General features: G+C 44.7%; 1 protein-coding gene across 1 annotated transcript in view; it reads left to right on the forward strand.

The window, feature by feature from the left end:
- Pappa (pappalysin 1) overlaps positions 1-13,910 on the forward strand; it is a 237,896-nt gene that overhangs the window by 197,396 nt on the left and 26,590 nt on the right. The window contains exons 18-19 of the mRNA XM_075945577.1: positions 4,986-5,133; positions 9,328-9,437. Coding sequence (XP_075801692.1) covers positions 4,986-5,133; positions 9,328-9,437 — 258 coding nt within the window. The remainder of the gene's footprint in view (positions 1-4,985; positions 5,134-9,327; positions 9,438-13,910) is intronic.

Genomic DNA, 13,910 nt, shown 5'->3' on the forward strand with positions numbered 1-13,910 from the left:
ATGCTTGCTAGATCTAGATTCAAATGCTGATGTCACTATCCACCCCTAAACAAAGGGACAAGTTGATTAACCCTTCAAGCTTCAGTTTATAGGTTCCCTGTATGTGACTTATAAAGAAATAACACAGCCTGCCTCGCAGTTTATTGGTGGTAGCAGGGAACAGACTTGGGTACACCTGGACTTGTGCGGAGCACAGGTCTATGCCACAGTAAGTGGTAGTCCCGATGAAGGTACAAACAGACTAATCTGCTTTTATGGTCATGACAGTAGAGGAGATCTCTCATGCTGGATGTGACTTTCCGTAGAGCTTAGAAACAAAGCCAACAGCTGGAAAGACAGCTTTCTGCTGGCCAGCTCCCCGACATCTCAAAAGCGGCATTTTTCCAGTGTGAGGATCCATACAAGCTACATGGAAACCTTGAATGCTACCCAAATGAACCTGTAGAATAAACAATCCTCTAGTCCTTCTAGAACTTTCTGTTACGATGAAAATATACCTCATGTGTCCCGTGTCTCCAACCATGTGTCTCCGAAATCTCTGGTTACAGTGTCCAAGTAGTTAAATATTATACTTGGTTTTACATATTTTTTAAAAATGTAAAATTCGTATGTCATTAATCCATACAAGTAGGTGGTGGAGGCAGGAAAATTAGAAGTTCAAGGCCACGCCTGAACTGGGACAAGCTTTGGCCACATGAAACAAGAGATCTTTTCTCAAACAAATTATTTTACTTACCTATTTTTGATATGGTTTTACTGTGCATCCCATACAGGCCTCCCTTGAACTGATAACCGTTTCTCTTTGTCCTCCTCAGTGTTGGGGTTTTCGGCCTGCTACATCATGGCCAGCTCCATAGTTCATATTGAAATGTAAATAGTCACTCATGCTTCCATATTGTACATTTCAGCTCTGACATTTATAGTGTTCCTGCCCCAGTAAAACCAAGGAGGAAGGTCTAAATAATCATAACTTTGCTTTTTAATGTGAGGATTTTATGGACGCCAGGTTGGTGTCACAGGCTCTCTTTCATTCTAGTAACATAAAGCAAACCCTCAAAAAAAAAAAAAAACTTGTCTTTCCACTTTCCAGATGCAGAACAAAAGGCCTGTGAAGTTTAACTAAGTCTTTGCCTAGAGCTCTGAGCTTTTCGGTGGGATTGAGACTATTCAGTCATGTGCGTTCACTGTTTCCAGATATCTCTAGGGTAGGCTGGGGGTAGAGCCTGAGGTATGCTGCCCAGACAGCTGGTGAAAGATACCAATCCTCTCTAAATTTAATGAGACATAGAAGGCCCTGGATGTGAAGAGACAACTTAGTCCCAGGACATAGTGACAAACTCTGTAGGAGTGTTGCAAGTGATCAGAGGCGTGGCCAGTCTTTGGAGAGGACCAGGTCTATGGTAGACACTTGAAACACAACAGGACAAAAGGCTGTGTTTCATGGGCCAAATGGTGCATCTAATAATGGGTTTCCAGAACTCATCAGGAGGAGGTGAATAGTAGAACCAGCAATACTCCCAGTCGCTTGCAGGGGAGACAGAGGGTGACTGTGCAGTCCTTTCTGCCATGAAAGCATGAAGCTGGTCCAGCCCATATGGGCTCTGCCATGGATGCTGCATAACCCCATGGGTGCAGACAGAGCAGGTATGCCTAGTGTCTTGCTTCAAGGATAACTGTGCATCAAGCACTAGGGCTGCCTTGAGACCACGAGGAAGGAGAGGGACACACATGCCATTAGAGCCTGGAAGATGTTCAGAGACCTTCACTGCAGTCCACTTAACTCCACTGACATCTGGCAAGGAGAGCCACACTAGTTAATGTCAGAATCAGGTCTTAAACCAAGTAAGAGCACAAGCCATTTTTTTCAACGCATCCTCATACCTGGAACTGCTCATCAACCCTGAATGGTTGCTTCATGTTGATGGATTCACATAAATGCACTGAGCGTTTCTGTTCTACTCTATATATGCAGACATGGAAGGTTTTTTTTTGCCTTAATTGTTATTCAATTAGGACATGGTAGATCCACAAGTCCATAGCTGATGATCATCCTGTCCTCTTGCACCTGGCTGGGCCTGGCTTTGTTGTAATCAGAACCCTCTGTCATGATGTGGCTTGTTTTTTTTTTTCTGCCCGTTTTCTCTCTCCCCCGTGTCTTTATGTCCTCCTTCAACCATGAAGAAGGCACAAAGGTTCACAGTCAAGGGCTGGGACCTGGCATCTCTGCCACTCTTACTCACTGCCTCCTCATTCTGGCTGCTGCATTGTGGAAAGTTCCCTAGAGACACTGAGTGCAACAGGGAAGTTAGGAACCGTGGCTAAGGCATAGCTCTGTACATGTGTGTCAGGTCTTAAGAACTTACATAAATTGACCACTTGGTTGTCATGATGACCCATTAGGCAGTAGATCCATGCACACTTAGGAGTTGAAGAAACTGAGGCACAGACACACAAAGAGACTCTCCCAGGTCCCAGAGCTGGGATATTCTAGAACTGACATTTGCACCGGTGTAGTTGTAACTGTAACTATAGCATCCATCACTATTTCTTTCCTGGAGCGAACATCAGTTTCCAGATTTGACATGGGATATGGTTTCTCTTCTATTCAGTAGTTAAAATGATTCCTTAGAACATCGAACATGATGGAGGTTTCAATACTATAGTTAGCTGTAAACACCATTAACTGTGTGGGTTTCTTGGCTAAAGAGATGGGGGTTCTAAAGAGAGTGTGATATGGCTTCTATTATCAGCACAGAGAGGAAGGCAGTTTTGGTGAAGGATGCACAGTCCTCTTGGTGGATCTTTTCTTTAGCAGATAAGGTCATGTCTTGTGTATTTGGAATCAAACATACTCAGTTGGTCTGGTTCCCTGATAACACCCACAGAGTAGTATTCTCAGATTTGATACTCAACTACATTGGCTCTTCTATTCTCAAATTAGTCAGCACAGTTAGCAAGGATATCCCCACTGTCAGTTGGTCAGCAAGTGCTGAGTATCCAGAAGTTCCAGAGAGGCTGCATTCAGAGAGAACGGCACAAAAGTGCAAGGCAAGGCAAGCTGGGGAGGAGGGCAGGGTCTGGCCTGGTTTACTTGAGTAGAGTGAAGGACACACATACAGCAAGAGCTGGGGCTAGAAATGTCCGAGATCCACGTGGAAGCTCTGGAGTGCTAGCCCACATGCTTGCCTTGCTTTGAAGGCTAAAGTGTCTTAGCAGGTGGCTGCCATATTTTAAAGGCAGATTTAGCCACAGAAAGTGCCAGATGAACAAATGAGGAGAAGGAGAGAGAGGGGAAATCTTGAGAAAGTAAGACCAGTACCTTATGTTCCCACCTTCCACAGTGAGGCCTCCACGACTTGAAATTTCTGGAGTAGATTCCAGTTAGCTCTAATACACCCTCTGCTGCAAACCTTGCTTCTCAGCCAATTCTGGCCCTTGTAGTGCTGACATCTGCATGCCTTGTGAGGCTGGAGGCCAAATGCATTATAGTCCCAGGCCAAGGATCCAGGAAATTGGGGTCAATTTCCTACTCCCCTGTGGACCCAGCAGGATCATGGGGCTTAGAGCTTGGGGCTCCAAGAGGGGGAGTCCAAGTTCTCTAGACTCCTAGGAAGCTGCAGAAGCGTGCCACAAACCCACACCAAGCCTCTTAAAGTTTCCCCATAACTGCAAGCTCAGATGGGCCATATTCTCCCATGGGTAAGGGGGTTCTCTTGCAATAGTGCCCACCTTCTGCTGGCTGGGGAGAGACCTCATGAGAGACCCCACTTTCTTCTCAGTTCTGACTCCATGCAGCTGTTTTTTTTTTTTTATTTTAAGATGAGGCAGCTCAGCCTATATCAGTCCTTTCACATTTTCTCTCACAGACACTCACTGTTTATGCCCTCATTCATTTGTTTACTCATTTATGCGTTTTATTTTTCTGGATATTTATTCATTTATTTCCTGTTTACTTAAAAACGTCTTCTCCATATTCATCCCATCTTTCATTAATCAACAAGTCTTGAGTGAACAAAAATAACTACAGAGAGTAAAGGGATAGACTGAGTGGCCTACATTAATAAAAAGCATTCAGGATGCAGGGATGAGCCGGGGAGTATCTGGTTCCCTGCAGAGCCTCTTGTTTCCTTAAGGGGGATGATAGTTATCCACCTACCTCCCATAGTCAGAGCTGACATCAAAGACCCATGCCTCCTGCACTCTGCTCTCCGTTACTCCCCCCTCAGGCCACAGAACAGAGTCACACCTGCCTTGGCCACGCTCACTGCCCTGGCTTGCCTCTGCACATGAACTTCTCTCTTCTGGAAATGAACTTCCCTTCCCTTTCTGTCTTCTCTGAGCCCCATCCAACCTCTGGTCTGATACAGTCTTGGATACTGAGTGGGGCTTAGAGAAAGGCCTATATACTTGCTTACAGAAGGCTGAGGAAGAACCCCTTTCTTAGGTGAAAGAACTCAGAATAGCGATACATATGACCCCCTCTGAACCTGTAGGCTCCATTGGTGCTGGAAGTTCCTTGGAAGAGAAAGCTTCTCACCCAGGCTGCTTTCTCATTGTCTACAAAGAAGGAAAATGTGGCTCATTTGTAGCTTCCTTTTTATGACCCCATGCCCACCACTACATCTTACTGTCTGTATCAGTAGATTAGCTTCTGGGTTCCCAACTTCTCAATAGAAACAACAGTAGTCATAAAACAATTCTCAGTCATAATTATTCCAATTGGAATTTCCCATCAACCATAAGCTAAGAATTAGGAGACCTGGGAGTTAGACAGTCTGGGAAGACCAGAGGAAGTCTCTCGATCTAAAAATACGAGTAATACTCATTTCAAGATGCCTGAGATTCAGCTATTGGTAACAAGTTACTTTGGAACACTTGTTAAAGCTGTGGGGAAATGACAAATCGTTTCATCTTTCCTTCTGAGAGGCATGTCCTTTGAGCAGCTGCAGCCGGTCACATCCTAAGTATGTTTCTCTGGTTGTCAGGGCCGTGGGAGCAACATCATTCACTGCCGCAAAGATGGCACCTGGAGCGGCTCCTTCCATGTCTGCAGAGAGATGCAAGGCCAGTGCTTGGCTCCAAACCAGCTCAACAGTAACCTCAAATTGCAGTGTCCTGATGGCTATGCCATAGGTAAGATGAGTGTGCTGGGGAAACAGTGGCATGTGTGTCCGTCCATCCTGCGTATATCCGTAGGGAACCTGTGTCTGTGAGGGAGACAGGGAAGGATGAAGGAGACTCCGTCCTCCCACCAAGGAACTCAAGAGTAGGGATCCAGATTGTCTATATGGTGACACCATATGGTGACAGGATGTGCACAGAAAGGCTCTCGGTTACCAAGGAGAACACAGAGTGCCCAGGGGAAAGGGTGCATCTCACAGATTTGCTAGACCTCGTCAGGTAGTCTAGGGAGGAGAAACTGAAACCAAGTGATCAATGAGCAGGAAGTATGACTCCATATACAATGCAGAGTGGTGTTTTCATTATGAATTTAAAAAACGTAACCTGTGCATCACCCAAGAGCACCCGGTACTGGTCAAACTCTGGTCCCCAAAAGGGCATCAGGAATGATCCTTTTAACAAACATTAGAGATGAGAGAATAAAACCTCAAATGGACAGTGGAATTCACCCCAAGTCCTGAGGTTTGACCGATTTGAAAGCCACACCTCTTTCCTCAGCATCCTGGTTGCCTCTGGAGGATAAATGGCATTTTCAATGTGTGTGTGTGTGTGTGTGTGTGTGTGTGTGTGTGTTTTCAGCCAGCTTGTTATTGTTATTAATGCTTACAGTGAATAATGGCCTGGGGTTTGCTTAGTAGAACCCGGGCTCTGGGACAGACTCATTTATTATCAGGTGCACCGCTGCCTCCGGGGAAACTCAGAACACATAGAACCTGACCTAATATAAGGGCAATGATGCTGACCTCTTGAGATGATTCCCTAATTGACTGCACTGAACCCTCTAGGGAACTGGACGTCCTTCCTCAGGGCCAGTATGATTTATTGGAGGATTTCCAGGGTTGTCTAGCACAGAAGTTCGGGTAAGCAAGTCGGCAGCAAGTCCTTTACTAGGCTAGGCATGCTGAGCCTTGTCACTGCACATTCACAAGCAAGGCCTATGGCTGACAGAGAAGGGGCCTAGGGGATGTCACTTCTTTTTGAAGACGAAAACACAGAAAAAAAGATAGTAGAATTTGTTGTCATCTGAACTTAGAGCCAGTGCCAGCACATTGTTTGTGGCGCTAGCTCCTGCCAGTGGTGAAAGATGGCGAGGCACATGGTCACTCTCCTCTGATCAAGATCTTAGAGAACTACCAAAGGACCCTGACCAGGAGAATTGCGGAGAAATTCAGGGCTTTCTGGGTCTAATACATAATCATTCTAGACAGTTGGGGTGAGTGTCTCCATGGTTTGCAACACTGGCTGCCGTATCACAAGGCCAAACCTTCCTTTTCTCCATTATTTCCTCTGACTGAGCTTGTCTCTGCACACTTCTGCCTGAGAACAGTCTATAGATAGAGAAAAGGTGTATGGTGATAGTCATTCACCCAGTGGGGGCTTTTATACAGCCAAATAAGGAAGCAAAAGAAATTTCTGTGTTACCAGTACTGTACTGTCTCCTGTCCCTTTAAGTCCTTTTCCCATGGTACTTTGGATGCTGATCCTCTGGATGTAGTAATCCAGGATGGTCAGTCAGTGAGTGAGGGCCTCTTATGGAAAAGCAGAGAGAGAAAGGAGGAACATGAGGACACTGACAGAGACAGAGAAAGAAGGGGGCGAGTTTCTTCTCTTCTGTTCCTTGCTTTCCAGTGGCTGTCATCTAATTCCAGAAAGAATCCTACCCAGGAATCCCCTTTCTCTATGGAGAGAGGTTTGGTTAGAAACCTTGTATGAAGGCAACGTAGGTGCCAAATTTGTGGCTGAAGACCCACTAGCAGTCACTCTGGTGACGTGGAAGCCTATGTAGCTGCCATGAGTTCCAGGGGCAGTCACTTCCTTCCTGGGAGGGAGAGGCAAGTGCCGGGTGAACTCACAAGCCTGTGACGATGCCAGCTGTGGCCCATATGTCACGACACTGCAGCCTTCTCCTGAGCGCCAAAGCCTGGCGTGGGAGAGGGGCCAGCGAGAAAGGACAGGAGAAACGGAAGGAGGGAGAGAGAGAGAGAGAGAGACAATGTCAGAGAACAACCAGTTTTTCCTTTTCCCGTCATGCTTTGTTCCTCCTCTCTGGGGACACTCTGCCTTTGTCTATTACCCAGATGAAACATCTTTTCTTTTTCCAAGGCAACTTTTTTTCATTACAGCTTTATTTCATCTTTGTGCCCTCAAAACTCCTTTAGAGTCGGTCTCATGATAACTTAGGGTGTGCCACAGAATCTTTCTTACAGCTTAGTGGCATCTGTCCCCTTCTTCTCATTAGTCATCTTTCTTTAAAAACAAAAATCTTCTGTGTCTTCATTTCTTGTTTTTCATGTGGTTCTCCACTGGATTCTTCACCTCTCCATTGCAACCTTTCTGTTTTCTCCCTTTGTGGCTATAGCTTACTCATCACTGGTCCTGAAAGTGAGAAGCTCTGCATTTTAAGCTTAGAAAGATGGCCTCTGTGTCTCTTGACTCCCCAGCCTATGAAATGCATGTGATAACACCCATATTGCTATGGTGGTGGATTCTCAGGAAATTAGAATGACATAAGGAAGTCACCTGGCAAGAAGAAGAACATCTGTCCTTCTGGACTCAGTGCGCCTAGATTATGGTGAAACTATTCTGAGAACGACTTTAAATCTGTAGCCCCAGTTGCCCCTTGCTTAAATTCGTGCATCTTTTAGACTAAGGATTATATGATATGGTAACTAGAAGGGCACGGGATAAGCTCTGTGTGTGTGTGTGTGTGTGTGTGTGTGTGTGTGTGTGTGTGTGATGTGTGCACGTGTGTGTATACATGGATGTATCTTGAAATGGATGTTTAGAACAGCTCATTGGAAAGGATTCTTACTAGAAAGATTTGGCTCACTCTTTCCACATGAATGATATTCAAAATTTGAACACCATGACAGAAGAATGACCTCTTTGGACCTGGTCAAATTCTAACTGGCTGGAGTCAAGGGGACATACCATGAAACAGGCTTAATTTTTAGGAGACCTGAGTGTATGGAGGTAAAGCATAGACTGATGGGGCAAATTATAGCCAACTCACGCATCCCTAGCCAGAAAGTCTTTAGAAACCTCCACACTAAGGCCTACTGTGGCTGTAAATGGCCTCACTGATCATCCTCTCTCCACCGACTTCTGGCTTGATTCCCTCATTATCTTGTCACCTGTCTGGATCATCCTTTCCACACTCCCTCATCCAGTCTGCCTTGTTTCCTCCATCATAAGGTGCTCAACAGCTACCTATTCCTCACCACATGTCTGTGACACTCCTTCACCCACCATTTTCCCATGTACTCACTCAATCCTCTCCTTGCTAGTTGATGCAATCATTTCTTCACGGTTTCTTTCACTAGGTTCACACAACTTATTCTTTGATTGCCTACAGTCTGCTATGTAAAGTTACAGGCTCCAGACATAGATAGAAGGGGGAACAAGGCCAGGGATGGCCTTCCTGAGTGACAACCTAAGAAAGAAGAAAGCCACTGATAATGTAATCACTAGGCAAATGGTAGGTGGTAAGAGGACAAATGCCATTGAAAGCCTGTGAATGGCTTGATTGTCTTTGAGCAAGTGGCACTCGTGCTAAGATCTGGGCATCATTAGTGGCTTGCTAGTAGAAGGAAAGTGGAAAGATGCAGAGCACACAGGGCTAAACATTCACCAGGAGAAGCATGGGGTGTAAGACCATGCAGCTGCATCATTCAGTTCTCTCTAGGCCAGATTCACAGAACTTTCTCAGTGCTGCATGCGGGGCTATGAACCAACAGTGGAGTATCTTTCCTAGAGTACCACTAACATGGCAGGGAGCAACACTGGGGTGAGATCACCAGTGTCCAGCAGTGTTACTCAATGTAGTAGGCATTTGTAAAGAGTGTGCTTTACCAGAAGTGAGGGTAGATAGCATGGGGCATTTGAGCTGGTCCTTGACAAGCTGATAGGATTTAGTCATAGAAAGAAAATTTGCGACAACTCAGGGAGATAGGGCAGATAGTATTAAGTACAGGTCAGTTCTATGCATCAAGATTTTAGGTGGTGAGGAGATTGACAATGTGGCTGGAGGAGGTATTGAATGTTGGAAAAATGGAGTTGCAAAAAGCATTCTCTGCCCTAGGCATGTTGGCCACCTGTGTTTGGAGATATGGCTTAGCCGTTAGTTCATCTTGTGCTTCCTCTCAGGGTCAGAGTGTGCCACCTCGTGCCTGGATCACAACAGCGAGTCCATCATCCTGCCAGTGAATGTGACGGCGCGTGACATTCCCCACTGGATGAACCCTCCACGAGTAGAGGTGAGTGACTAGGGCCACCTGCTTGAGGCTAAGGAAAAAGGAACCGCCATTGCTCAGCTCTGTGGCTGGCCTCCACTCAAGTCCATCCTCCTCTGTGGATCAGACCTCATTCAATCACATCTATTTTATGGGGGACTTTTTCACAACAGTTTTTTACTAGTACACTGGTACTAGTTTATTTAGTACACCTCATCAGTTTCTTTCTTAAAACCTTATATCTTTTTCTCAACAAGTTTTCCTCAATAAGTGCCTAGAATACTAGTAGGGAAAATGAGGCCAGCGCACATAGGTTGAGGGCACAGAGCTGGGTTCCAGCCTAGTGTCTAGTGTCTGCCTGTGTAGCCCGTACTCCGCAGGACAGGGCTCTTTTTCATCTCTATCACCTTCCATGTAATTGTACTTTATGCTGCCTCAGTCTCTTCCATCTTTCTCCATGCGTTATTTCCTCAGTGGAACGCAATAAAAATGGGATATTGAGGACAGCGAACTAGCGCTGCCTGATGTTTATGGAGTGCACACAGTATTCAGGCACCTGGAGCTCTGCATACAGAATGACTTGAACCTTAGCCCATAGTCTGTACTCATGGATACTGCTATCTCAGGTGTCCCAGAGAGATCGGACCTGATGCTACTCTAAGCCTCCCATGATACTGGGACAGGGTGTCTGGCTTGTGGCCAGATGATGGTAGATGTCCCTGAGTGGTATCACTGCCAAGTTGACCTTGAGGGTAGCCATTGGTTTTTCATGTGACCTGACCAGTTGAGGGCTACAAAGATTATTTGGGACCCCACTCTCATATTCCAAGAGAGCACAGTTTTGAGGTTTTCATGGGTCCATTTGAGCACTGACTCTTCATCTTGAAGAAGCAAATGGGGAAACAGGAGCAGAGGGTGAGCAGGGAAGTCTCAGCTGTATCTCTATCCAGTAGCCTTGCTGCCTGGGATTCTGTCTGCCTCCTGCAGATGGAGATCCAGATAGCTTGGTAGAACCTGATACAAGGTGTACTGTTTCTTAAATGAGCTGAAGGGATAGTTTCTTCAAGGGCTTACTCAGCACTCTAGGCATGGGGACTCGGCCCGGCCCCTCCAGTGCCAAGCGCCAGTGTCCACCTTCCCTCCTTCCCCTGCCTCTTTCTCTGCTCCTCCCTTCTCTGCCTTTACATTTCGTCTTTACCATTTAGTTTCCTTTAATCTCGTTTCTGCTTTTAAACACTGTTTCTATCTCTTTTGCCATCTCTTTCATCAGGTTCAGCCTTTCCTCCTACACTTGCCTCACCCCAGTTTCTCTCTCTCTCTCTCTCTCTCTCTCTCTCTCTCTCTCTCTCTCTCTCTCTCTCATTCATATATATATATATATATATATATATATATATATATATATATATGTTTTCTTATTCCCTAATCTCAGGCTCCTCCTCTGCCATATTACCCATTCTTAGCCAAATCAATAAAGGGATTCTCCCTAATGCCCCAGTGTGTATGACTTAGCTGAACACAGGCAACATTAGTTGTAGAGCCTGTTTGCATGTAAGACTTCCCAGTCAGCCTAAACCCCTGAGTCTAGGCTAGAGAAAACGAGGATTGTAGTCTGAGAAACAGTTCAAAGTCACATAGCAAGGAAGCATGACCTACCATTTAGGACTTCAGATTGGTAGTATCTCTCACCTCTCCCCCCCTACTACCTCCCACATGCCCCCTTTAAACAGAGGAGCATCACCCCATACTAGAGACATCCTTGTCATGTTAGTACCAAAGGTCTTCTTGGCTTGGCTCAGCTCCTATCTTTTCCTCTCTGACATCTTGGCACTAAAGCATTCAATTGAGTTGTAATTCATAGTGAAGTAAATCCTGGGATTTGGAAGCTCAGTAACTACCCCTCCTTGACTTGCCCACCAACTTGCCGGTCACAGTCTCCACCCTCTCCTCTCGTTTGCCTTCTTTTATTGATGCTGGACTACCAAGAGAGCCGTAACGAGTTTCAGATGTCTGTCAGTCTCTGGAGGCTTCATTATACATGAAAAAAAATATGTAGGGAAAGGGAGGGGGCGAAGGGCATAGATTGATGGCTTTCAGGAATCAGCCAGCAAAGCTGGCCTCTGCTGTTCCTGGGCCCTGAGCAGTGAAAGTTTCAGAAAGAAGACTGGTGCAGGCATTTTCAGGCCCAGGGAGGCTTTGGGTGGCTCTTCTAAGAAATGACTCCATTCCCTAAAGTGAGGATGATGGTGAGAAATGTCGCTCTGCCACCTTTGCTTTAGGGCAAGAGTATGATAGACCAGAGCTGACATTTGATGCATACCTGCTGTGTCCCCATGTATGCATTCCCATCCTCTACTGCATATACCCACTCACAGCCTCCCACCTCGCTCATTCATATGCATCCCTATGAAGTATATGGATTTAGACTTCTGTTGTTTTGGGGGAGAAAATGAAATCTCAGAGAAGGCCCTCACCCGATTTATTTAACCACCCCTGAAGCCCCAATGGAATAAAGAATAACAACAAAGGCAAGGAGTTTATTGATTTCCTGCAAGGGATGTGCTAGCAAACCCTTAATAAGAAGATTTGGAGGCATGTGTACACTCATGCACCCAGAGACAAATGAGCTCTGATATTCGGCATTTACCCATATCTCCGGTGTAAATACGCTTTTGTAGGATGTCAAGGTTTCTCAGTGCCCTTCCCTGACTACCAAGTTGAAATGATACATGCACTTGTGATCCTCTGCATCTCTTGCAGCCCGTCTGCAATAGTAAACAGTAAATAGTCCCTTTAGTTTACTTCAGTTAGGCATCTTGTCACAGACAAGAGAAAAACAACTAATACAACTTGGTACCATACCCTTCTGTTTCATGTTCTAGGACAAATGTTACTGTTTTTCTAGGCTACAATTTTCCTATTATTGAAATGAGATCTAGGCATTGGTCATGTGCTCAAAGTTCAAAACCACATAGAACCAGGTAGGTGGGATGGATGGGGGTGCTAGGTGAACGTATTGTTATCTATGTTACTTTACACACAGAATCATATTAATTTTGAAATCTGGACTGTTTACTAGACAGTTCAGAAGCTCAAAATATTGCAAAAAATGCAACAGATTCTCATGTATCTGCCCAACATAGACGAAAACTTAGTGCAGTGAAAGTACCTTCGTTTTTCTTGATGTGAAGTCGGATGCTTCTATCAAGCACAAGGCTTGTTAAGTTCATGAAACCACTACTATATCAAAATATGAAACTTTTCAGATAGCCATGAGACCATCATTTCCCCTGGCAAAGTAATGTCTCTATCACCAAGACAACCAGCGTTTAGGTATTTATCAGTATTCATTAGTGGTACTTATCTTTAAACTTAATTGGAATCATAGTCTTATGAGTTCCATTCATGAGCATATTTTAACTTCTATGAAGAACAGGACTATGATTTTCTTCTTTTAGGGCTCTTTTCTGTTTCAATAATCCTTGTCACAAATACCATAGGCTCTTCAGAGACAGAAGTCTGGCAGACTCTTCCTCTAATTGAAAAAGTGAGGTGATTCACAGTCAATGATAGATGGAAATGCCTCTAGCTTGGCATTGGATTTGCTGTAGGAAATGCTAGTAATTAGAGGAAGTATGAAAAACATCATTGTCATCATAAAAATTTGTATGATGTATGTGTGTGGCATGTGTCAACATGTGTTTGTGAAAGTAGAAAACAATGTTGTGAACTTTGTTCTCTCCTTCCACCTTAATACAGGCTTTGAAGATTGAACTTGGGTTGTCAGTTTCTTACAGCAAGCGCGTTGCCCTGGAATCATCCAACTAGCCTCCTCCCATGCCCCACTGACATTGTTTTTTAAAAACTTTTTCCACATTGGGTTTGATTCTAGCCAAACACAGCAATGTGGAAATATGGCATCATGTGGCCACATTTTCATGTGTGTGTGTGTAATAAATCTGGAGTTTTGTTAATGTTGAAATATTCCCCCTCTTTGTTTTGAATATTGGCAACAAATTTATACTTTCTAAAGTACTAGTATGCCAACACAAGCATTTCTATGGCTTGTGCAGCCGGAAGCTGCTGGCCTACAACCATTTATCTAGAATTACGGGAGATTCTTACCCATTCCATCTTAACAAGGGTCTCTGGTGTACACCACCTTTTTCTAGGGCTCCCAAAAATGTTATACGATCAATGATGTAGCTCCTGTCCTCACAAGTGTCTAATCACTCCAGGTGACTGAGCCTTTGGCCTTTACAATTATTTCCAGAAAAGGAGTGGAGAGAAGAAAGACAGGAGTAGAAAAAAGAAAAGGAAGGAAACTAAGGAAAGAAAAATGACCATTTATGGACTAAGTATAATATTATGTAGTTTGTTATTGTACTATCATCTACATCATTTGTCTCCATTATACCCCAGTAAGATGAATGTTGTCATTATCTTACAGGTTGAGTTTATAGTCAGAAACATTGCCATTGCCCAACTTATGTAAAC

This window comes from Microtus pennsylvanicus, chromosome 13, assembly GCF_037038515.1.
Source record: "Microtus pennsylvanicus isolate mMicPen1 chromosome 13, mMicPen1.hap1, whole genome shotgun sequence".
Lineage (NCBI taxonomy): Eukaryota > Metazoa > Chordata > Mammalia > Rodentia > Cricetidae > Microtus > Microtus pennsylvanicus.